Raw genomic sequence first — 24320 nt, forward strand, 5'->3', positions numbered from 1 at the left:
TGCAGCCTCAGCACCCTCAGATGCTGTTCTTACTCTGCTCCCTGGCAGAAGCATGTAACCTCCTGTGAGTAACACCTACGGCTGCCCTACGAACCCTCCCAACATTAAGGCGACTGAGAGGCAACGTCGACCTCCAATGTCTGAAAATCATACAGAATGAACCTTCTTTCAAATTGGAGGGTTAAAAAAAATTAACTGAAAATAGAACTCAATTAAAATACAAGTTGTTGGAAGAAGACATGATTACATAATTAGAGTTATTGTGTTTTTACTAAAATGACTCACACTGAGCACTTAAAACATTGGGAAAAAGTTGGGTCAATTTTACAGAAACAAATTTGAGTCAGGAACAGCAATGTTATGATAAATATATAACACTGAGAAAACCTCTAAATCCTTCTAAGCGGGCAAGTCCTTCCCCACTGCAGCTTGCCAACTCATGGAAAGATTTCACCTGGGACGCAGTCCTCGTCTCTCACCTGTGGAACTGGCCCTGTCTGAAAGGGACATGGATGTGCCAATGGGCCATGGGCTGCTTGGGTGGTAGAGATGACTGCGAGCTGGAGAAGCGAGGCTGCTGGAGTGGAAATGATGGTGAGGGTTATCGAGGGAATGGATGGGATGGGCACTAATCATAGCTGTGAATGAACACAAGACAGAGAAATGCTTAACATGCTTGCACAGACACACACAAATCACAGTTCAAGAGCAAAGTCATCCCTTCTCCCTCCCATACAGTGCAACCATTCCCTTGGTTTTTTGGTGGCAGCAGGCTAAATATGGACAATCAGCCATGGATTTTACACTTGTTTTAAAAAAATTCAACACACCCATGTACATACGTTTGTCTGCCTGTCTATCTATCTACACGCAGAAAAAGAAGTCTGAGGAATATATACTAAAATGTTAATGGTGAGCTCTGGCCTGTGTTGCTTAGTGGTTAGAGTGTCAGCCTGTGCACCCAAGGGTTGTGGGTTTGACTCCCATTCAAGGGCATGTACTTGGGTTGTGGGTTCGCTCCTCACACCCGGCTGGGACAAGTGGGGGAGGCAATCAATTGATGTGTTTCTCTCACATCGATGTTGCACTCTCACTCTCTTTCTTCTTCCCCCCTTCCACTCTCTCTGAAAAAGCAATGGAAAAAATATCCTCAGGTGAGGACTAACAATGACAACAAAATAATAATAAAATGTTAATGGTGATTATCTTGTGGGGAAGAGTGATCAGGATTAAAAAATTTTTCTATTGCTTTATATTTCTAATTCTTCAATAAACATAGATTATATGAGGTATTAAAAATACCTATTTGAATATGTCACGTAATGTAAATCCATAAGCAAAGAAATGATGGTTTAGGTTTCTATGCTTTTTTCTCATGCTAGAAAGATGTAAGTCCTTATCTTTTGCATATATTCCTAATTCATTGCCTTTTCTTACTTGTTGAATGAAGCATGCAATAGGTACTTAGGCTGCATGAATGAGTAGCTGTTTAGTCAGTTTTCATATCTTAAAAGGAATGCGAATGGAACTGATTCTTATGGTCCACTCCAGTACTCAGCCTAGGACACTCTCTTACAACTTCCAGCCTGGAAGCTCAGCCACATCTGTTCACATTTTAAAATATACATGATCTTTCCTAATTGCCTTTTTTCTTCCCATACTGGCTAAGGAATTCAATTTGCTGCATTTAGCTAACAAATCCAAAGTTCCACACAGATATTTCATATACAACATTCTATGAAGACAAAGTTCTTACTTAATGAGGCTACATTATCAGTCCTAGAGGTGGAAATAAACAAAACCAGAAGTCCAGTTTGCAACTAACTTTCCTTAGGTACTCCATAGAGTAGTTGTAGAAACAATGTTTAAGATCAAGATAACCAGCTCAAAAGCCCCAAATAGGCAAATAGGTAGGGGTGACTAGAAACACAGGAGATCTTTTGTTTCCTAAGCAAGGGCTTCATGAACTTTGTGATAAAACTCAATTACAGCCTTTGGAGTCTATGAAAATGTCTGTCACCAAGGATCTGTCTGGATCTTTGTGGGGCCACTCAACATTACCCTGGAAGGAAATCCCAGTCAATAAAACAGATGCCTTTCTCCTCCAGCTATCTCCTGTCCTGGCCACTTGCAAACAAGCAGGTGGCACAACTGACCAGCGACCCTGGATTCTTACTGCCCCCTCAAGGCCTGGGGAACCAGAGGCTCAGGTGGTCCTTTGGAATAAAACACAACTTGGAAAAGCGGACAGTTTGAGAGTCAGCATCTCCTCTAAGGGAGGGAAGACCAATTCACAAGCGGGAGCTTCAGAATCAGTGTTTTCCCGATCAAGGCTAGGAAGAGGTGAATAAGCCTCCTGATTTTTAGCTATCTGAAAATATTCTGGATAGAGAGGACTCTCACAACAGAAAAACAAAACTGACCTTCTCTTTCTAAAGGCATTTCCAGTCTTTCCAAATGAAGTAAGTAACAAATAAAGTAACTGAAAGTGCCTGCCTACAAGAGGTAGCCATCATTATCTGTTGGCTGAATAAGGACCCAATGCTGCTGGGCAAGGCCTTCCTAGAAGTGCTCAGTCATTTAAAGCCAGAGCAGGTGGCTGGTGGGTGAAGACTCCAGGGCTGTGGCTGTGTAGGGAAAAGGGGATCTCAAAACCTGAAGATCAAAGTATTCTAGGTACCTGGCATCAGATTCTAAAAGATTCCACTCACCCACTCAACTATTTGAGGCACAAATTAAATATTTTATGCCTACTTTTCCACTACGAAAAGAAAAAAAGGAGAAAAAGGAATGATGTCAACTGGGACAGCATATCTTTTCTCCTTAATGTATTTAAAAGTATCAAATCTACGAATAAGAATAGTAAAACTTCACAAGTTTTAAAAATAAGCCAGTCAGGTAAGACCTAAAGTCTTATACAAAACAAACACATAAGCAGTAAAGCTACCATCTTCTTATAATCAAAAGCAACTGGAATAGATTAATTTATTCTGTTGGGACATTTGCATTTTTAAACCTGGGGCCCTGCTGTAAGAGGGAAACCATGGTTTTCCCCTGCACACTTCTAAGTGCAGGTCCTTCTTTCATCATGGACCGTAAGCAAAAAGTATATTGCGCAGAAATGACCTATTCGTGAACTGGCCTTTACTTTCTCAAAGCTGGTTTTTAGCACCTAGTGCCTAGTGTTTGTGCATAGTGAGTGAGTGAGAGAGAGTGTGCGCGCATACAGACATTCACATGTTCTACCAGTTCTCAAGTACAGGGTGCCATGGTGCACCTGTGTGCATGTATGGTATTTGGGATTATTTAAATCTCTGACACCACTGACAAAGAGATGGATGAGAGTTCTAAAATGAGACATCTTTTAAGAAATAAATTAAAAATCAAAAGCTCATTTGGGTCAAAACTGAAAAGTGATCTTTCAGGATTTGACACTTTCAGTATTTGAATTTAGGTATCTGACAGTGTTGAGGTTTACTAGCCTACTGTCCAGGTTAGAGCAAATACTTCCATATATCAAGTAGTTTGTAAAATTGATATTGATAGGCAGGTAGCTTTTATTCTAGGATGGAACAGGGGGCTCCACTGGAAGCACCACTGTGCCAGCTAGTCTTAAAAAGCTTAGTTTGAAAAACATTGGTTTATCCCATTGCTTTTTGGCTTTTAATCATGATATTTAACTTATTTTGAATTTCAAATATTATTATAGGAGGTTGAGGAACTTTTAAGCTTATCAAAGTGAGGCATAGGTCAAGTAAGGTTGAAAATATTGCTTTACAAACTCCATACTGTTTTCTGGCCAGAGTGACTCAGTTGGTTGAGCGTTGTCCTGTGCACTGGTCAAGGTACAAGCCTAAGTTGTGGGTTTGATTCCAAGTTGGGCATGTGTGGAAGACAACTGATTGATGTTTCTCTCTCTCTATGTATGTCCTGGGTGAGGATTTAAAACAAACAAAACAAACATCACCTCCATACAGTTAACCTCAAACTTCCTCTAAAGTACCGGTCTAATAATTTAAAAAATTCCATAGGTGCCTATTAACCCTGAATGTGTGCCAGAAGCCTAAAAAGCCTGGACAGATGCTTCCCCATTTCTCCTGTAGAAATGCTCTGCACTTTTTAAAATATATGTTTTTATTGACTTCAGAGAATGGAAGGGAGAGGGAGAGAGAGATGGAAACATCAATGATGAGAAAGAATCATTGATGGGCTGCCTTCCTACACACCCCCTACTGGAGATCGAGCCCACAACCAGGGCATATGCCCTGACCAGGAATCAAACTGTGACCTTCTGGTTCATGGGTCGATGTTCAACCACTGAGCCACACCAGCCAGGTAAGCTCTGCACTTTTAGGGAGATTAGTTACTTCCCTATTCCTGGGAGACTGGGAAATTGGCTTTGTAGAGTCTTTTCCCTATAATTAAAGGAGCTAGTCTCAATAATATTAATTGTAAAATATGGCAACTCTTTGATGCTTCTTCTCTCAAGTTGCCAAAGCGGTTTTGTGTCAGGATCGAGTGAAGTCAAAGAGATCATTCAAAATTGGTCCCCAACATGACTGACTAGACTGACAATACTAGAGAAAGACACACTTTTAACTTACGCTGGGGTGGCTGGGAGTCAAAGGGCATCATCATTTTTGGTCTCATTCCTCGCCTTCCAGCCAGTGTAGACATGCTGTCCTCAGATTCATGCCCTAGGCATCAAATATGAAGGGTGGTTATAAGCATGTGCCCTAGGCCACTTTCAGAAGTAAAACATATCTAGTGGGGAATACACAAACAAGAAAATGGGGACAAGGTGTTTCTGCAGGAAGTGAAATAAAGAGGAAAGTGATCATTAGTGCATTACAGGAGTCCCTTTTGAGAGTCAATACAGTTGACACAATGCTGCCTACCATGCTTCACTGTGGTGTCTGTAAGAGCACACAGACCAAGAGCATTCTGAATACCACAATGACAGCTGGACTCCGACTGAAGGACAGAATGAAATGCATAGACATGGGCTAGGTTGTCTCAAATGCTTGAGTATCAAGCTGGTGAAGCCCAATGAGAAACCTAAAAGATCTAAAAGGTATAGAACCTGTCCCTCACAACAAGCTAGGTATCCTTCATCAGATGTTGACCAAATCCATAATACACACTTCTTTAAATCTCAGCTGTATAGAAACCACCAAGTTTTAAGGCAACTTGATAAAATGGGAAATGATTTAAATGAAAATAGTCCCTTAACATTTTGGGAAAACCTGCACCTCTGTACGAATTCCGCCTTTGATGGATGTTGCTGTCCATGGAATTGTCAACTGGTGTGATATCTTGAGAGTTACGAGGAATTGGAGTATCGGTCATGATGGGGTTCGGGTCTGGAGACTTATCAATTGGTTTCAGCTCCAGTCTCTCATGATGGATCCAGAGGTCTGGGGGTTTGACATCTTTGGCGTTCCCTTTGTACTTGTGGGAGCCGTTCACTGACTTACAAGCAGCTCGTTTTCTAGGCACAAAATTAAAAGAATTTTTTTTCAAGTAACTCTTTTAAGCATATTTGTCAAATGGTTTAAATGATTAAAACGGCATTTCTGTGAGACGCTTCAAGGAAAGGCAGAACTAAAAACACACAAAAAGAAAACCAGAGGCAAGAAGTTTCCTTCTGGGAGCAGTAAATGGATCTCCCCTTTGTCTACGTGTATTTGGATATATGTACAAGGCATATTTGCATATTGCCTTGTAAATTTTTTTTTTTTTAAGTATCAAGAGATTGGACAGCATTTTAAAATCAAATAATCTCTAAAGAAGAAGGTTCCTCCAGTCAACAGAGAAAGGACAAGATTCACCAAAAATATAACAATGAAGTAAAAATAGTATCTATAGCTTATAAAGGAGGAACAACATTTTACTTTATTTTATATTTTCACTTATTTTCCAAATTAAGTTTATTGGGGTAACATTGGTTAATAACATTATATAAGTTCCAGGTGTACATCTTTGTAATATGACATCTGTATACTCTATTGTGCACTCACCACCCAAAGTCCAGTGTTTCCATCACCATATATTTGATCCCTTTTATCCTTTTCTTCCTCCCCCACCACACTCCCCCTCTGGTAACCATCATTATGTTGTCTCTATGAGTTTGCTTGTTTTCTTTGAACAACATTTTAGTTAACCCAAAGTAGGACTAACAACTGGGTAAAGTCAAGAGTGTAGGTGACAGTGTCTACTTCTTTGTGCCTTAGTTTTTCTTCCATTACGCCACTCACTCACACATTCAGTAAGCATTTATTAGGAACCCACTGTATGTCAGACTCTGTGCCGGACTGCTGTGCTCTCAGAACTTGTGGTCAAGTGAGGAAGGCAGACACTGGACGATTATGTTAAAATGCTCTGAGTTTAATGAAATGCCAAGCATTACAGTAACCTCTTAATAGTTGAACATAAGGTGGACAGGAAAAACCAGGAAAGAGAAGTAAAATTTAAGCTAAGACCCAAAGGGGGCAAGACAGATGGTGCATTCCAGTGGGTGAAATCAGCATATGTCCAAGCCCTGAAGCGGAGAACAACAGCCTCGTATAACCGGAGAAGGACTGCACCAAGTCCCAAGTGGTGGAGGCAGTGACCCACGGGGATGCTGGGAAGGCAGTCAGGGGTCAGAGCATGCCAAGAATAATGAGAAACCACTAAATAGTTTTAAGCAGGAGAGTAAGCATATCAATTTTGAGTTAAAAATTTACACCCACTGTGGTGTGAAGAGGGATTTAAGGAGTAGGAGACAGAATAGGAGACCAGCTAGGATGTGCTGCAATAACCTCAGCCACAACTGATAGTGGCTGGGGACAGTAGGAATGGAGTCAGAAATGACAAGACTTGGTGAATAAACGGATGTGAGGTGGGGCAGCAGAACAGAAGCAAGAGGAATAAAGGATGATGCCAAAGTTTCTGGCTTAAACCATTTACTAACACTGAGAATAATGGGGGAGAAACAAGTTTGACAGAAAAGATTATAAATTCTGTTTTGGATCTTCCAGTGCCTGAGACATTCAAGAGGAAATGCAGAAGAGGCAACTTTGGTTAAGCTGCAGGGGCAGAATTCAGATTGGAAAGAATTAAAGCATGACTAGGCAGTGAAAGAACAAATGAGTATAGATAAGTATTCAAGAAGTTTTGTGGTGGAGGAAAAAACAGGGATTTGTAAGCAGCCAGTGGTAAGCACCACGTGTAGAGGAAGGGTTATAATTGTAATTATTTCTTAACATGGTAGAAGTGGGAGCACACTTAAATGCTGAAGAGACAGAGCCAATAGAGTTAGAGGTTAGCTGTGCTGGAGAGAGGGCAATAGCAAGTACAAGGTCTTAAAAGATAGAAGACACTAAGACCCACAGGATAAATGGAGAACTGGGTTCAGACAGGAGGAAGGACACTTAGGAAGGGGGAGAAAATAATTATTCCCAACAGAAAGGTTCTAGATGTGATGGTGGTATGCCAAGGTACTTCTCTGTTGAGACTGAGGGGCCATAGAGGAATGTGCTGAGAAACAATGAGGGCTACACTCTCCATGCTCTTCAGCTTAGATGTTCTACCAGTGATTCTATAAACAGCTACAATTGAAAGGGAGGCACTTCAGGTATTAAAGAGGAACAAAGCAGTAAGAAAAGCTCACGTAGTTTTCAATGGTCAATGGAACTCTCCAACACAGCTAACCTCTAACTCTATTGGCTCTGTCCCTTCAGCACTGGGAAGCAGGCCATTGGGGAAGGAGGGGAAATGTCCTGTGAAGACTTGGTACAATTCTTTTTTAATTCTTTATTGTTTAAAGTATTACATATGTCTCCTTCCCCCCGCCCCACTGACCTATCCCTGGCCATTCCCACCCCCCAGCACATGCCCTCACCCCCCTAGTATCTGTGGGAACCCAAATCTGAAGGACTTACAGATTCAAATACAAGATTACAGAGCATATCACCAACCCATTTTCCTACCTCTCAATCTGAAGACGAAGTACTTTATTTTTTATTTACTTTAAATTTTAAGTTCTTCAAAGCACTAAGGGATTGTCATTTTGTTTTTTAGATTCTTTTAAATAAAGATCTCAAGATCTCTAAAACTAGCTATAAAATTCAGTTCATAAAGATAGAGAAATGTGAGATAGATAAATGATAGATGAATGAAGAAACTTGCAGAAAAGTTCTAGAATAGAAAAAAATGTAACCTTTGAGGCTTTTTTTTAATATCAAAGTTTTATTTTTTCGTATAGATGCATATTTATTTTATTTTAATGATTATTTTTTAAATCCTTTGAGGCTTTTAAGAGAAAGTTTTCTATAATCAAAAGTAGATAGGGAGAGCTGAAAGAATCAATGATCAGGAAGCTTATACATGAATCTCCATTCTCTTGGGAAAGTGATGCAATGCAAGCTACAGAAAGCTATTTTATTGGGGCAAAAGCAACATTAAAAACATCAGACAGCCTACAGAAGATGACCTACAACATGACCAGCAGCAGTTACAAGGTAGCTGTACTTGTCCTGTGTGGTGACAACAGATGCATCATTATTAAATACATGCATCCTGGCCTTGGGCAGACCAAGTCTGATGAATAATCCCACAGACATGAATGTGTGTGTGTGTGTGTGTGTGTGTGTGTGTGTATGTATGTTCAGGAGCAATACCTTAATCTTATAATCTTTTAGGACACTGCAACTAAAGTCATTTATTTTATTACTCACACTGTTTTTGCTATTGGGGTAACTCAGGAGTCTATGTTTTTATGCTGTCTCACTGCCAGATAGGAGTTGAATGTGATTTAGGGTCAAGGACTCTCTCAAGTTCAGGAGTGCAGGCTGTTATTAAGCACTACATTACTGAATAACCATGTTATTTGCTCTACACAAGCCTCAAAATCCCAGCGGAGTGCAGAGCTAGCAGCCACCTGTCCTCTCTGGGAATGTGATATGGTGATTATAAACGATCCTTTCTTATCCATTAAGGCAGCCCCCCACCTTGGTACCAACCTCAACTTCTACATGTAGGTTGAACTTAGATTTAGAATAAGAGGCCTGTGGTTTTCTTCCATCTCAGTTGGTATTTCTGCTATAAAATAGCCCATAAGAATGTGCAGAGACTCCTGTGCGTCTGGCTCACTGAATGCGTATTAGACATACTTCAGCAGGGCTCCCAGCAAGGCTGGACTGTCCACTTTCCTCTCCTGATCTCTCTACTTGGCTCTGTGACTCAAGAGGTTGAGTGGCATGAACTATATCTACTTGGCAATCCTGCCCCTGGTGTCCAGTTGGGTTTGTCCAGTAGAAGGCACAGGCAAGACACAGGCAAGGGTCAGAGGTGTTTTTTTCCCCTGCCCCCTCCCTGTTGGGCTAGAGATTGTCAGTGTCTCCATTTCCACCAGCACACACAGCTCCTGTCGAAAGCCTTCTCCCACAACTTCAGGTTTCTGAAAACAGCTTGCTCTACCTCAAAAAGAACTCTTACCCTTTCACGCCTGAGATAGTCATTGTCACCACCTAAGGTGGTAGCCTCTCACTGCTGCTGGCCCTTGAACCTTGCTGGTGGTTAGCACTTACAAAGTCCTAACCCCACCTAGGACTATGTAAATGACCCCTTCATTATACTCTTCTTCACCCCTTTTGAGTGCATCACCTATTTCCTGCCAAGACCCTGACAATACACATTTATGAGAGGAGCCAGTCTGTGTTTTAAGAATATTTACAATATCACTTTCCAAGTATTTTATGTTTATACTCTCTGTGCAATTCCAAATACAGAAGTCACATAAAGCAAAAGAATAGAACCAATCTGTGGGCTACATTTGGGGCTCCTTACTTTTTCTGGTGAGAGGTGGTGCGCCTGGTGCAAAAGATAGCAATGATCACAACCACCACGATGGTAATGACCCCAACAGAGATGATGACGACCAGGAGCATATTACTGTCCAGAGGAGAGGTGGGGCTTCCATGGGGGCTGTTACTGCCTGGAGAGAGAAAAACGGCACATTAGTATTAGAGGATTCTAGAAATGTATACAATCAGGCTGTAGAACCTTCATGTGAGTAGAGATACTTTATGTGAACTTCTTTCTAATGCTCACCACTGCACCTTGTGTAAAAGTGTCCCATGAACATGGCTAGCTTCTCTAGATTATGAAATCCAGAAAGCTGAGTTTTTGCCCTATGAAATTTCTCAGCACAGTGCCTTGCACAAAGCTGTTCAAGAAAAGCTTCTGAAATTATACTGAACATTATACTTGGACAAATAAAGGGTCTGCCCCCCTGTGTCTTATGTTACACATAAATTCATCTAATAAAGCACCATTTATAAATCATTTAGTTTTCTGACTTTCAAAACTACTTTAAAAATGTACATTCATAGAAAGCAAAAGTTTTTTTCTAAAATATGTCTAAGATCACAAAAAATTGCTTGAAAATTAAAGTCTCTCTTTTTATAAATACAGTTTATGCAGAGTTAATCTCTTACTCCATTTCAGGAAAACGTAGGTCTGCATGTATGCACTAATTTGACAAATATTTAATGAGTGCTTGCTATGCGCCAGGCATTGTTCTAAGTACTAAGGATGAGGATGCAATGGTGAGCAACAAAAATGTGAATGTTGGGGTGGAGCCAAACAGTAAGTCACAAATTATGAATAGTGAGTGCTATGAAAAAAATCAAATGGGGGATATAACACAGTGACTGGGTGGCTATTTTATATTGAGTGGTTGGAAAAAGCTTCTCTGAGAAGATGGCATTTGAGCTGAGATTTGAATAAAATGTAAGATCCCACCATATAAAGACCTGGATGAAGAACACTCATAGAGAGGGAACAGCCTAGTGGAAGGATCCTAAGGCAGGAATGAGCTTGGCATGGTAAAGGAAGAGAAACGTCTCTTTCCTTAAGCAAAGAGAGATTTGTAATGTTAGAGGAAAGGAAGTGAGAAAAAACAAAAAGAATGAGGCTGGAGAGGTGTACAGAGACCTATGTAGAACCTTGAGGAATTTAGATTTTCTTCCTCTTCATTATATAATAATTGTTGCTTTGCTTACAGGATGAGTTCTAAGCTTTTTTCGAGGTCTTCTGTAACCCAGCTTTTTTCTAAATTATTTTCCATTTTCTGAAACATTTCTTCGCTTCCCACCTCATTATAAAAGTTATGCATGCTCATATTATAAAACATGGGTAATCCATACAGATCTAACCACCATGGATATTTGATGTCTTTCCTTCTAGTTTCTCTCTCTCTTATCTTTCTAACCATCAGAGCTGTACAAGAATGGGATGAGCTGCTTTGCCAAGTGATGAGTGTTCAGTCAATAGAAGTACTTAAAGTCATTCTACCAGGCTGGTATGTTGTGGGATAAATTCCTACCATGAAGGTATGGCCTGGGAAGCTGTTTTTAGAAAAAGCTCTCAAAGTGATTTTCATATACAACCTGGTTTATAAACTTATGAGCTAATCCAAACTATACTTATTGTGGGAATTCCTTCCATAGCGTTAGGTTAACTGACTTTCCAAGTTTTGATTCTATGATGTTATAGGCTACATCTAAGCATAATGCAAAATCTGGGCTGATTTAGGAGAGCTTAAGAGCTTATTCTTCTACATGTAGTTCAATCATTTTTATCCTTCATTTCTGAGAAAAAGGTTAGCAGACAGACAACTCAAATTGTATACACTGACCTTTAATAAAATAACATTTTTATATTTGGGGAAGACTACACAACTAGGTAGGGGCCCATAAATTAGACCATATTTGGGTTTACATGAAACTTTTATTAACAGCAGTGCAGAGCTACTGGGTGGGGTATGCAGGCAGGCTCTGAAAGGAGAGGCTGGGGAGCTCTGAGGGGTTCGGAGGAAAGCAGAGGCAGGGGTAGTTCTCTGTATTCAACAGAGATGGATTCTCATTTATGACTTCATTTGACCTCTAACTTTGAGCTGGCCAAAATCTCCCTTCTAAGATAGAGTAAGAGTGAGCTCCCAAAGGGAGCATCAACCTTTCTACCAGGGATGTTATGACAGGCCATTTTTTAAGCTTCACCTAAATCAGTGGTCGGCAAACTGTGGCTCGCGAGCCACATGCGGCTCTTTGGCCCCTTGAGTGTGGCTCTTCCACAAAATACTAACTTCTGCACATGGGCCACGAAGTTTCAATTGCACTATACATGTGCGCCTGCATGTGGTACTTTGTGGAAGAGCCACACTCAAGGGGCCAAAAAGCCGCATGTGGCTCGCGAGCCGCAGTTTGCCGACCACTGACCTAAATTATTGCAACAGCTTTCTAACCACCTTTTCTGACTTTATGCTCTTACCCTCAACTAATTCTTTACTGTCTACTAATAGAAGATACTCAATACTGGTAAATGGAAGTCATAGTTTACCAGTATCAGACATCTTACATATGTTATTTATAGGACGAAACTCACATTTCTCAGCACTGGCATTTAAGCTTTTGACAGGCTGGCTCTAACTAACCTTCTCTAACCTGAGAATCTTATTTTGCCTCTGCGAAGTGTGATCCCAGGGTAGAGCAGGTTGTTTTATATTGCCAGGTCTTCACAGAACATGCTGCTTTTGATTCCTGGAATGGTTAACACCCTCCTTGACCATTTAACAATCTCCTATGCATCCTTTAAAATCTGGGTCAGATATCACCTTTTCTACAAAGCTTCCCCTTTCTCTATTAGGTAGTTTGTTACTCACTCCTTTTGCTCCCATAGCCTATTATATAGAACCTGAACCTTTAAAAAAATATGTGAATGAACAAATGCATAAATGAAAGAAAAGACAAAGAAATAATTACTTTTTTCACAACCTTGAATAATATATTGTGGAGAGCACATAAATGTAACATATACATCCCAAGAGAAAAAAGTCACAAAGTCCTAGAACCCAGAGACTAAGAATTTCTTGAAGCATGCAAGTTTGTTTGGTTCTCCTAATCAGGCTCATTTCACTGAAACCTGGGCAGTACCATTTTTTAAAAAATCCCCACCCAAGGATATGTCTACTGATTTTAGAGAGAGAGAGAAAGGGGGAGGGATAGACAGGGAAGGAGGGAGGAAGGGGGGAGAGAGAGGAAGGGAGGGAGGGAGGGAGAGAGGGGGGAGAGAGAGAGAGAGAGAGAGAGAAACAAACATCGATATGAGAAACACTGATTAGTTGCTACCATATGCATCCTAATGGGGATCAAACCCACAACCTAGCTATGTGCCTTGACTGGGAATTGAACCTGCAACCTTTTGGTGTATGGGATGATGCTCCAAATAACTGAGCCACCGGGCCAGGGCAGGGCAGTACCACATTTTATTTAAATAGATAGCTAGAGATTAAGAGATCATTTTATTTCCACAGTCAGAGTAGGAGTTTCCAGGGGACAGGCCTTTGTCTTCCCTGTGTCTCTGGCAGGGTTGAGGAGACAGCAAGGCTTACTTCTAGCAGCTGCATGTATGGATTTTCACCAATAGCAGATTCCCACATCTGGAATAGAACCTGTGCTTTATAGGCTGCATGTGGTAGCTGAAAGGGCACAATGAGATGTCAGAAGACCTGGGTTGTGGTTCTCGGACTTCCATAATTAGTGGGTGGATCCAGGCAGATTGTTTCTCTATTCTGTCTCTTAATGTTTAAAATGGGAATGATACCTCCTTGTCCCGCTTGAAAATGATTTCATGTCTGAAAGTAACTTACAAAAAGCATCCAAAAATATGAAGATAGTGTAAGGAACTGTATAGAGCCTCTGGGACAACTTCAAGTGTACCAACATCCGAATTATAGGGGTGCCAGAAGAAGAGAGAGAGCAAGATATTAAAAACCTATTTGAAGAAATAATGACAGAAAACTTCCCCTACCTGGTCAAAGAAATAGATTTACAAGTCCAGGAAGCAAAGAGAACCCCAAACAAAAGGAATCCAAAGAGGACCACACCAAGACACATCATAATTAAAATGCCAAGAGCAAAAGACAAAGAGAGAATCTTAAAAGCAGCAAGAGAAAAACAGTTAGTTACCTACAAGGGAGTACCCATACAACTGTCAGCTGATTTCTCAATAGAAACTATGTTGGCCAGAAGGGAGTGGCAAGAAATATTCAAAGTGATGAATACCAAGAACCTACAACCAAGATTACTTTACCCAGCAAGGCTATCATTCAGAATTGAAGGTCAGATAAAGAGCTTCACAGATAAGAAAAAGCTAAAGGAGTTCATCACCACCAAACCAGTATTATATGAAATGCTGAAAGGTATCCTTTAAGAAGAGGAAGAAAAAGAAAAAGATAAAGATAAAAATTATGAACAACAAATACGTATCTATCAACAAGTGAATCTAAAAATCCAGTGAATAAATAATCTGATGAACAGAATAAACTGGTGAATATAATAGAACCAGGGGCATAGAAAGGGAGTGGACTGACAATTCTCAGGGGGAAAGGGGTGTGGGGGGTACGGGAAGAGACTGAAAAAAAATCGTACACCTGTGGATGAGGACAGTGGGGGGGGGGGGGGAATAAGGGCAGAGGGTGGGGTGGGAACTGGGTGGAGGGGAGCTATGGGGGGAAAAAAGAGGAACAACTGTAATAATCTGAACAATAAAGATCTAATTAAAAAAATAATGTATGAAAGTAACTTACAAATGGTGAAGTTCTGTAGAAGAGTAGGTGCCATCATTAAGTAATTAGAAGGCACCAGCTCTTAGGATGGCTAGGAGAGTAGGAAAACTTTTTTAGAATTCCCAAACTAAAAACACTATAGTAAGTAGTTTGGGGAGAAATGAATGATTCAGAGGCATTCCTTTGGCTTGGGTGATGGCTAATTCCACTAGAGTTTATTTTTGAAAACAAAATTCTAATTTTTCTCTAGAGGCAGTAGGCAAAAGGAAGTTTTGTTTGTTCAGAATTAGCCTCATTTTAAGTTGAATATGTGGAGAAACAATTTTATTTATAGACCCTATAATGAGTGGGTTGCAGTAATTCAGCAAATATTTGCCAGATAAGTGCCTAAAGCTAACTCTATTAAATAAAAGAAAATAGGCAACATGCTACAATCACCACACACACGCTACATAGGCCATTTCAAGATATCAAGCAGAACTGCGCCCACAGTAGGCAACAGGGCCACAGGAGGGGCTTTACCGCTCATGGGAGTTTTGTAGTCAGATCCTAGGTCTGGCAGCCGGCTTCCTTTTCCTGCAGACCCTGAGGCTGAAGGAGAGAAAAAAAAATCATGTCAGTAGTGACCCAACCCACAGGTGTTACAAGTCCACTTCACAGCTAATGAGCATTTTCTATATAAAAACTATTTTCAGTCTACTTTGTTCATGAGAAAATGAAGTAGCACATGAACACCTGGGGAAATATAGTCTATTTGTGCAAAGCAAACTAAGGTCTAACTTTCTATGCAATGAGGCATCTGAAAGGCTGACACCCTTTCCTCGGCTATATCTAGTGTGTAATTACACTGCCATTCGCTGTTCACAAGTTGGGAACATACCCCACTTCTCCAGTCCAGGAAACCGTTTCTGAAAGATGACTTAGAGCACTGATGCTAAAGGAGCTTCTCTTGGAAAAGGAACCAAGAAGACCAGTTTGATTAGCTTCTGCAATAAAGAACTAGACTCTTCCAAGGGCCTGCCTATGCTGATCTGGCCTACCAGGGATTAGATTCTTTTCTCAAATTATAAAGTTGCCTCTCTCTAAGCAGGAGCAGGAGGGCAAGTGGAAGTTCAAATTGAGGTCTCAGTGAACTAAATATACAAAGATGGAAAAACAAAGTCTTCGCTCTGGTTGTTCACAAAGGACAGTGTCTCCTAACCCAGCATCAGGGAACACAGTGAGGCTGAGAAAACACAAATATCAGTGCTGCCTGACATGTAGTAAATATTCAATAAATATTAACTACTATTATTACAAGCATAATAAATCTTTAGGGAAGAATATAATCTTACTCTTCACAGAGGCAGAAAGCATGAAGCTTCAGAAAAAACTTATTTAAAAAAAAGAAAAAACTTATAAAGGAGTAATTTGTATAAATTAAGATTGGCAAGAAATTAATAAACTAGATGTGTTTCTGTAAAACATTAGAGCTAAAGTCAAGTACTTCTACAAATTATCAGGCTTGGAGGAAATGAAAGAAATTAAAATGTGACGGTTTCTGTGCATAGTTCATTTAACAGAGTACATCTAGAGGCAAAAAAACAATGTTTTCTATGTTTCTTAAAGTTCAAAACCCCAAAAGGTAACAGAAATTCTTGGGTATCCAAAAGGGCATATTCTAGAAGTTAACTCACTGTCTCTTTTCATTTGCTCATACTTATCATTCTATCCCGTTACTTCTGTTGCCATCATTCCTCCCAAATGGTACATACCACACATCAAGATTTCAGCCGTTCTTTTCACTATGATTAAGTCGAGTTGGTGGAATGACCTAGCACTTGTAAGGCTCTTCAGGTTTAAGTGTCCTTATTTGTCGGGTAAGCCCACATTTAAGCTAAACCATCCAAAGTATCATATTATGTAACTAACTGCCAAAGAACACACTTTGCCAATAAGCTGGTTGGTTTAATTTCTATATATCCCAATATTTTTTTTCTTTTAAATTTAACCTATGAACAAGAAATTCCAAGGATTAACCAAAAAACCAAAGTAAACATGGGCAAAGAATTTTAAATACCAGAGGTGTGGTGCAGCTCAGAACTGTATTCTGGCTTATGGAGTGAAGCCAGGAAAGAAGAAGCACATTTATATTCTGTGCATATACAGTATGGTTATTTTTCTTTTCTCACACTTAAGTCAAAGTTTCTACCATTATTAGGGTGCCTCCCCACCCCCACCTCCAGAAAAAAGCATGTTTGCAGTTTCTACAAAGTACAACAAAAGACTCATAGAATGCAAACATATTTCCAAAGCCCTAAAACTGGAAATCTCAAGTTCTGACTCTTCCTTGCCATTAACCAAGATCCAAAGACTGTATTTCTAACAACTAATCTTTTTTTAATAATAACTATTCTTAAACTATGAAAGCAATCATAAAATTTACTTTTATTGCTCTTTCTTAGTATAGAAAACAGACACCAACTTTAGCTGAATTCGCAGAGACGAAATCACAAAGCACAGTTATCCTCCACCACAGCAACTATGGTGAAAAGGCCCTGCTGACATAATTTCAAGAATGGTGACAATGTGGCTCATGCTTCCTAAGTTTCCATTTAAAATTGTTTATATCCTCTTTTAAAGTAAGCAGATATATTTAAGGGAAGAAATGGAAAAGGAGCTCTTAATCAAGCTTATGATAAGAGAATAAATAGCACAAATTTTGCCATGGATAATCATAGTTTAGTAGGGTAAACTTACAGATAGTTTGTGGGAGGAGGAAAATAGGGTATTGCTGAATTTGATTACAACTTTTCATTTAGAGATACAAATAAAATAATAAATGTTACAAATTGGTATGCTTGCTGTTATCCTGGCCGAATTTAAATATCTTTGTGCTAATTGGACCCACACTTAAGGCCAATCTCCTACAGCTGCAGAACTCAGTTTTTTGAGTCAGGATTTTTCCCCTACCAGTCTATTTTAGCTCCCAGCTTTTCAGATACCCCAAGTGCCTCAAACATGGACTCAACTCCACTTTGGCCAATAAATACATGGTTTTTTTAAACACATGGTACTGATTTTCAAGAAAAAAAAACAAAAACAACAAAAAGCTAATAATAGGTCACAAAAGAGAGGAAAGGAAAGAGAGGCCGTCTACTCATTTACCTTGGTCATTAGGCATTTTATCAGAGGAGTCCGCTAACAGGCCAAGCACAGGGGAAGAAAAAACAAGAGCAAGAATCACAAGCTTTGAAGATGGGACAGGCAGAATTTTTAAAGGAAAAAAAAAAATCCCACAAACTTCCAAACAAATTGAGTCTTTTTTTTAAGTACCAGCAGAAGAGAAACCAATATATAGTTTCCATATTTCCAGAGACTCAGTCCCCGACTACATTTTATTCCTAAACTCACTTGGTTCAATACTTCATCTTCACTGTCTTATCTAGAATTTCTTTAAAGGGTCCCCTTTCTCCCTACAAAGGTCTACATTGAGCCTTTCAGATTGGGAGCCTGCATGTATTGAAAGAGAATCATCCATCACAATAACACGGTATTGCTCTGTACAGGAAAAGAGAATCACACCTGATCTGACTGTAAACAGCTCTACATCACTGCCTCGAATAGACTGGAGTCAGAGGTCCCTTCTGTGTGATCTGGCCAGGCAAGTGATCTAGGAAGCACCCCTCTGGTGGTCAGTGGTGAGTGAGGGATCAGTCTGAGATAAATACACACACTGTGGCTCATCATAAGGACTGCTTATATCATCCATAGTCTGTACATGCTTAAGTGACATGTGCAAGCACAGTCCCACTAAAGAGACACATTATAAAACACTCTGTGGGGAGCCTTACCTTTAGGTGTTCTGAACTGGACAGCATCAGACATGGGCCCCATGCCCTTTGAGTTCCGAGCCTGGATTTTGAAGTAGTATGGCGTGTCAAGTGTTAGCTCTTGTATTTGGTGAGTCAACCTGTTGCCCACAACAGGCTCAATAACCCAATCGTGTATCTCTGCATTCACATCTGTGCTGTAATATATGATGTAACCTGTCCAAAGTAGTTAATGGGAAAAGAAATCTTATTTCTGCTTCTTCTTTTGCAATCAGTAAGTCAATAAAGATATATGTTAGAGCACAAACAAGTAGAGAACAAGTTACTGATTAAACAGCAATGGTAAAATGCATTAAAAATGCTACACTAAACATAATGTACAGAAAACCACAATTTACACAGTGCCAAGTTGTGAGTTATTATCTATATCAGCAGCTGAAGTAATAAAATGAATAAAAGATAGAAAATACACGGTTAAATACCCTCAGAAACTAAGAAATCATATAAGGAAAATAATCCAATCTCTTCAACATGTTAATTTTTAAATAATGTACCTAGGTCTACAATTAAAATAATGTGGTTTTGAAAAGCAATAGTGGCCTAAAATGCTGTTTTAGTTCTCACCGATGTGATTTCCTAGGAGAAAAACTCCTGGGAGATGGGCAGCAACCTTTGTTAATTTCTCCCAGATTTGCGGGGGAAGTCACCCCAAACGTCACCTGACAACTTCCACCAGAGGGCACTCAATCTCCATGGCTGAGGCAGAGAGACCCACAACCACAAACCTACCACCCATCCAGTGCATTATTCCTGGGCTTTAAAGGCAAAGTACAATGCAATCAATGCAAGTCAAGTCATGCTTGATTCTTTTATGAAAGAAGCAAATTCAAAAACCTAAAAAAGTGACAAAAAAAGCCCAGGAATTTATGGAAAGGAGTTTCTATAGAAACCTGAAGCAGAACAATGCTTTCAGTTTTCTTAGGCCGCCCTATTCATACCAAAGAACTTCAGAAGGCAAACTTCTGTTCCTCACACCATATATCCTTGGGCAGAGGTCCCAAGGGGAATATTTAACAGCTAAATCCCTTTCCTCCTTGACAAGGCTGAAAAGGGCACAATGTTTATTGTGGAAGGGTCTCCTCCTCTGGAAGCCCAAGGAAATATTCCAGATCCCTCCAAAGGCCTAGGCCAATTCAAACTAACTCTAGTTGTAAAAGCACAGGAACTAAAGTAAAGTAGCAGGTCTGGAGGGGGGAAAAGGAATTAAAAGTCTAATGGGCTTTAGGGTAAAAGAGATGAATCCCTGTTTATTGGGAATAACCCTATAGAATTAGGCAGGGTTTTTAAAGCAGGTCATGTAGTCAGAGACAGAGAAGAACAGCTTTTCTGAAGAAAATAAGTATGTCCTAAGGTATCACTACATCCAAAGACTGTCTGTCTAGCATAACCCATGCCCATCAGACTTTCAAAGTGAGTTAGAACAATTAGCTGGTGACTTATTTTTATGTTCCTGTGGACAAATAGCAGCATCCCCTTGCTCCACTTTTTGTGACCATCATGACTCATAGCACCTTGTAAATGACCAAGCCAGCCTTCAGACTCCCACTTCTCCCAACACAGAACTCCCCTGGAGTGTTCTGCCCAGCAGTAACAGGGACAGATACACATTCAAAGCATCTTACCTGTAATTTTGCCATTGGCTTCAGAGGGAGGTTGCCAATTTACAATTATGGTCCTAGGTTTTCCCTCTTTACTTACAACTGTCACATCCTTGGGTGGAGAAGTAGGAACTACAAAATAACAATACTTTTAATAATTCCTGTCCATTTCAATTTTATTCACCATTTCCTCAACCCTTTCCATTTATAAGTCACAATCAAGGGTATAAAGCAAAAAAGATAAAGCCTCCTGACTTCAAAGAACTTATAGTCTATCTATAAATAGCTCCAATAAAAAGAATATGGAAAATATCAGAGAGAATACCACATTATAACGATAAGAATTGGCATCTTGGCTGGGGCCAGGGCTATATGTCGTAAGTAGATAGGGAAATAAAAAAGGCAAGTACCTAATATATGCCAGGCATTTTAAAAGTGATTTTTCACTTCATGTTTATGGCAACTTGAAAGGTAGTTACCATTATCCCATCAAAATAATGTCTTAGCACATCAAGACACTGAAAATGAGAAAAATTATGTAATTTTCCCAAGATGATGTTCTTCTCTAATCTGGATTATTTTGTTAGGATATTTTTAAATGTAAAATAATTTTCTCTCTCACCTATAGTTGCCTCTCCAAACCAAATGTTTGAAAACCCAAAATTCCTTCAAAGAACACATGATTTATAAACTGATGTTTATTATTTGAAGTTTGCAAATATTTGAGCTTATTGCTCTGAAATATAAAGCTCTTTATGTAACAGAAAAAAACAATAAAATAAAAATGACTGCATTTCTTGTTTCTATGTTATGGCTGAAAACTTAATGTACTAGTAGGGAAATAAGCAAATTAAGAACATCCTTAAATTTTCTCTTCCTAGTATAAAAATGAAAGAAAGCCTGGTGAAATGCAAACATCCTAAGGAAATACATAATGTCATTTATTATCTAATGGGTTGGAATTAAAGCAAAAAGATATTCTTTTAAAACTGGCCAAGAAAGCAAACTCAAGTCCATGTAAGCTTTTGTGCACTGTATTTCTAGCTCTCCAAATGTACAACCCACTCACTGTTCAGAAGACAAAAACATTAGGGATAAGCCTTCTGGGGAGATACTACACCTCCATTTTTTCATTATTTATATACAGGAGAGTAAAAAAATAGGAGGCTGGAATAGATAGAGACTACCAATAGTTACACATGACTTTATGCTGGGAAAGTATAAGGAGCAGAAGTGTAGGCCTACAGGTAAGCAAAAAGCAAACAGAATCTCAAACCTGGAGGGCTTGCTTTCCCCTTAATTTGCTTTTTTGTCTTTTCTCTTTCATGTTTACTTACAGACAAAAACCCTAAGGATATTCCAGAGAGAGATTTTACAAAGACACTAATTGGTTTGCAAGAGAGCTACTGGTAAGTGCTAGACTCCACAAGCAGCACTGCAGCTGCTTGGTGACGGGCAGGCTGCTTCATCTTTTCTTTCTCAAGTTTACCTGGAAAGCAGGACTAATGACAAGAACTCCTCCCATTCGCACAGTGCTTTATAACAGCCTGTGCTTTCCCATCTGCTCCTTGTTCACCCTAACAAGAACCCTGTAAAGTAGGAAAGGCAGAGGTTCTATCACCCCTCTTTTATAGGTGGAAGAAACAGATTTAGAGAGGCTGAATGACTCGCTTATGATCACACTCAGTAGATGGCTGACCTGGGATTGAACTCAAGTCTCTTGATTCCTAAAATTTAATATGCTTTGTATTATATTATCCTGTTACTGTTCTTGTACAATGATTAAAAAACCATAATTCATTAGCTGAAAAATCAAACATTGAACTCCAGCTGTAGTTGCTCACTGAATTCGGTAAATACATTCACATACTCAATTCTTTCCTCGGTTAATAAAAGGAGGTGATAAGTCTCATGATTTGAAATGTGGCACAACATTAGCAGGAACTTCCACTGACTTTCGTATCTTGCAGAGAAGAAATGCCATATGACCTAAGGTTCTGACAACACATACCTAATTCAAACGTAGTCCCATGGGCTGTCATACTCCATGTGCTTGATCTTCGACCTTTGGTCACCATCACAGAGAATTCATAGAGTGTATTTGCTTTTAAACCAGTCACCAAGTAACTCAAAGTTGTTGCATTTGCATTCTGGAAATATATGATTCAAGAACTTTAGATTGAGGAAATATCCATAGTTAGCTTTTCTTACCCAGACCATATGTGCTAGTACCTTATACTTGGTGTTTGCTGGGATGTTGGTTTTCCATCGGACTGTGTAGTACCGAGAGTCTGTAATCTTCTGGTGTTTGGGCAGTGAATTGTCCGCCCACGTAATCCTTATGGTATCATGACTCAGAATGGAAGCCTGGACTCCCACTGGTGGCATCATGGGAGTGGGATCTGGCACTGGAGTGTATGGAGCATTAATAACAAATAAATCAACCTCAGAAGTGTCTGGGCAAAAAGTAATTAAAAAGGGAAGTGGCATTTAACAGAAACAAAAATAAAAGGGAAATGCAGGGTAATATAATGGAATGAAAGGTGAGAAATGAAGAAAGAGAAAGATAATCCAGAGTTAATAAATAACCACCATTCATTTAAAAGAATATTTCCACTTGTGTTCTTTCAGGAAAATGTCTAGAAAAATACTAATTAATCATACATTCTCTACTGTATTCTGTAGGTGTATTAAAATTAGATAACCCAGTGATTGTATCAACATATTCATACTTGGATTTTCTTTAAATTACTTGAAAATTCTACTTTTGTCCAAACAAAATCATAAAAAGATAAAAATTGCTTTTAAAATTAAGGGTATAATTTCTAAGCAAGTAACACAAAGTTCATACTCTGATTTGATATTCTAGTGACTGGCTGAGTTTTTGGGATATGGCTTATCAATGCATATCACCAGACATGTAAAGGTGCTACTCTCAAAACCTGAGTCCTGAATGTCAGCCTGGCTGTGGTAATCAGGGTATCTGATAACCACACAGGGTTCAGTTTAGATCTGCTGATGTCCTGCTACACTTTTTCCAGTAGAGTCAGAGAACAATTGAATGATGAATCCCAATAAGTTATGGAAAATGCCATTGTTATGGATCCAACTGACACTGTCTTTATAACTTTAGAAACCAGAGTACTTATCTGACAGAAAGGAAAGTCTACTATTCTCACGTGCTCAACAAAACAGAGGCCAGAGAGTGACGTCAGAGGAATGGCAGCATAAGAGCACGTCTTTTCCTCTCTCCCTGACATTCCAACAAGTTAACCATCTATAATTCAACAAAAAAGTCCCTGATCAACATAGATGCACACTTGAGAGACCCGCACATTGAAACACCTAAAGGTGGGCATTCGGGGATAAATGGGGAGATGAGAAGGGAGGAAAGTACAGACATAGACTACAGAGGCAGCCCTTCAGCTCAGGGGGGCAGCCCAGCAGGGCAATCTGCAAGCTGCAACTGGCGAGGAGGGAGCTACCAGTGGCCAGAGCTAATAGGGTCCGAGTTGTGCGTGCATTTCTGCAAGCCGCCAGGAGACAGAACAGTGACTGAGTTAGCAGACACGGGCCCAACAGAGCACGGACTAATAAGAACCCCTCCCATCTGCACAGTGCTTTGTAACAGCCTGTGCTTTCCCATCTGCTCCTTGTTTCACCTTAACAATAACCCTGTAAAGTAGGAGCATGTCTACTGCCCTCTGCTTCTTATACTTTCCCAGCATGAGGGTTGCATGGGCCAGACAAACAGAGGTCAGGGGTCACCATTACAGTGAGGGCAAAACAAACCCCATCCCCAAGCAGCACAGCTGTACTGTCCCCAAGCTGCAGAGCTCAAATCTGGGAGATCACAGAGGTAAAATCTTTCGATTCAGCGCCATCTATTGGAAGATAGTAGGAAGACCTTCTAGGAGACAAATGCACAAACAAAGGAGGGCAGCAAATACCATGAAGAACCACTGAACAACGATGACCAGAAAGAAAATGAAAAATCCCCAGAAAGTAGGCTGTAACACATGGAATTATGTGACATAAATCAGCAGTTGCCAACTTCACGGGCCACCAGTGGTCTGTGGACCACCGGTTGGTGACTGCTGATATAAATGACAGAGATTTCAAGATTGCAGCTTTAAAAATACTCAACCAAATGCAAGAAAATACTGACAGGCAATTCAGTGCACTCAGAAAACAAACGAGTGAACAAAATGAGTATTTCTCCAAAGAAATTGAAACTTT

The 24320-nt window shown here is 39.8% G+C and overlaps 1 protein-coding gene across 9 annotated transcripts in view; it reads right to left on the reverse strand.

Moving 5' to 3' along the window:
• NEO1 (neogenin 1) overlaps positions 1-24320 on the reverse strand; it is a 260875-nt gene that overhangs the window by 20732 nt on the left and 215823 nt on the right. For 3 of the 9 annotated variants that reach the window (XM_070430727.1, XM_070430700.1, XM_070430766.1), the window contains exons 17-26: positions 22314-22537; positions 22093-22231; positions 20106-20213; positions 18445-18639; positions 17759-17791; positions 15134-15202; positions 9832-9979; positions 5253-5491; positions 4605-4697; positions 480-638 (exon numbers count right to left, since the gene is read on the reverse strand). In XM_070430727.1, coding sequence (XP_070286828.1) covers positions 480-638; positions 4605-4697; positions 5253-5491; positions 9832-9979; positions 15134-15202; positions 17759-17791; positions 18445-18639; positions 20106-20213; positions 22093-22231; positions 22314-22537 — 1407 coding nt within the window. The remainder of the gene's footprint in view (positions 1-479; positions 639-4604; positions 4698-5252; positions 5492-9831; positions 9980-15133; positions 15203-17758; positions 17792-18444; positions 18640-20105; positions 20214-22092; positions 22232-22313; positions 22538-24320) is intronic. The other 6 variants (XM_070430757.1, XM_070430775.1, XM_070430747.1 and 3 more) reach the window with 4 other exon arrangements.

The sequence above is a fragment of the Myotis yumanensis genome, unplaced genomic scaffold, assembly GCF_028538775.1.
Source record: "Myotis yumanensis isolate MYYU_CA2020_CCGP unplaced genomic scaffold, mMyoYum1.0.hap1 SCAF_1, whole genome shotgun sequence".
NCBI classification, from domain to species: Eukaryota; Metazoa; Chordata; class Mammalia; order Chiroptera; family Vespertilionidae; genus Myotis; species Myotis yumanensis.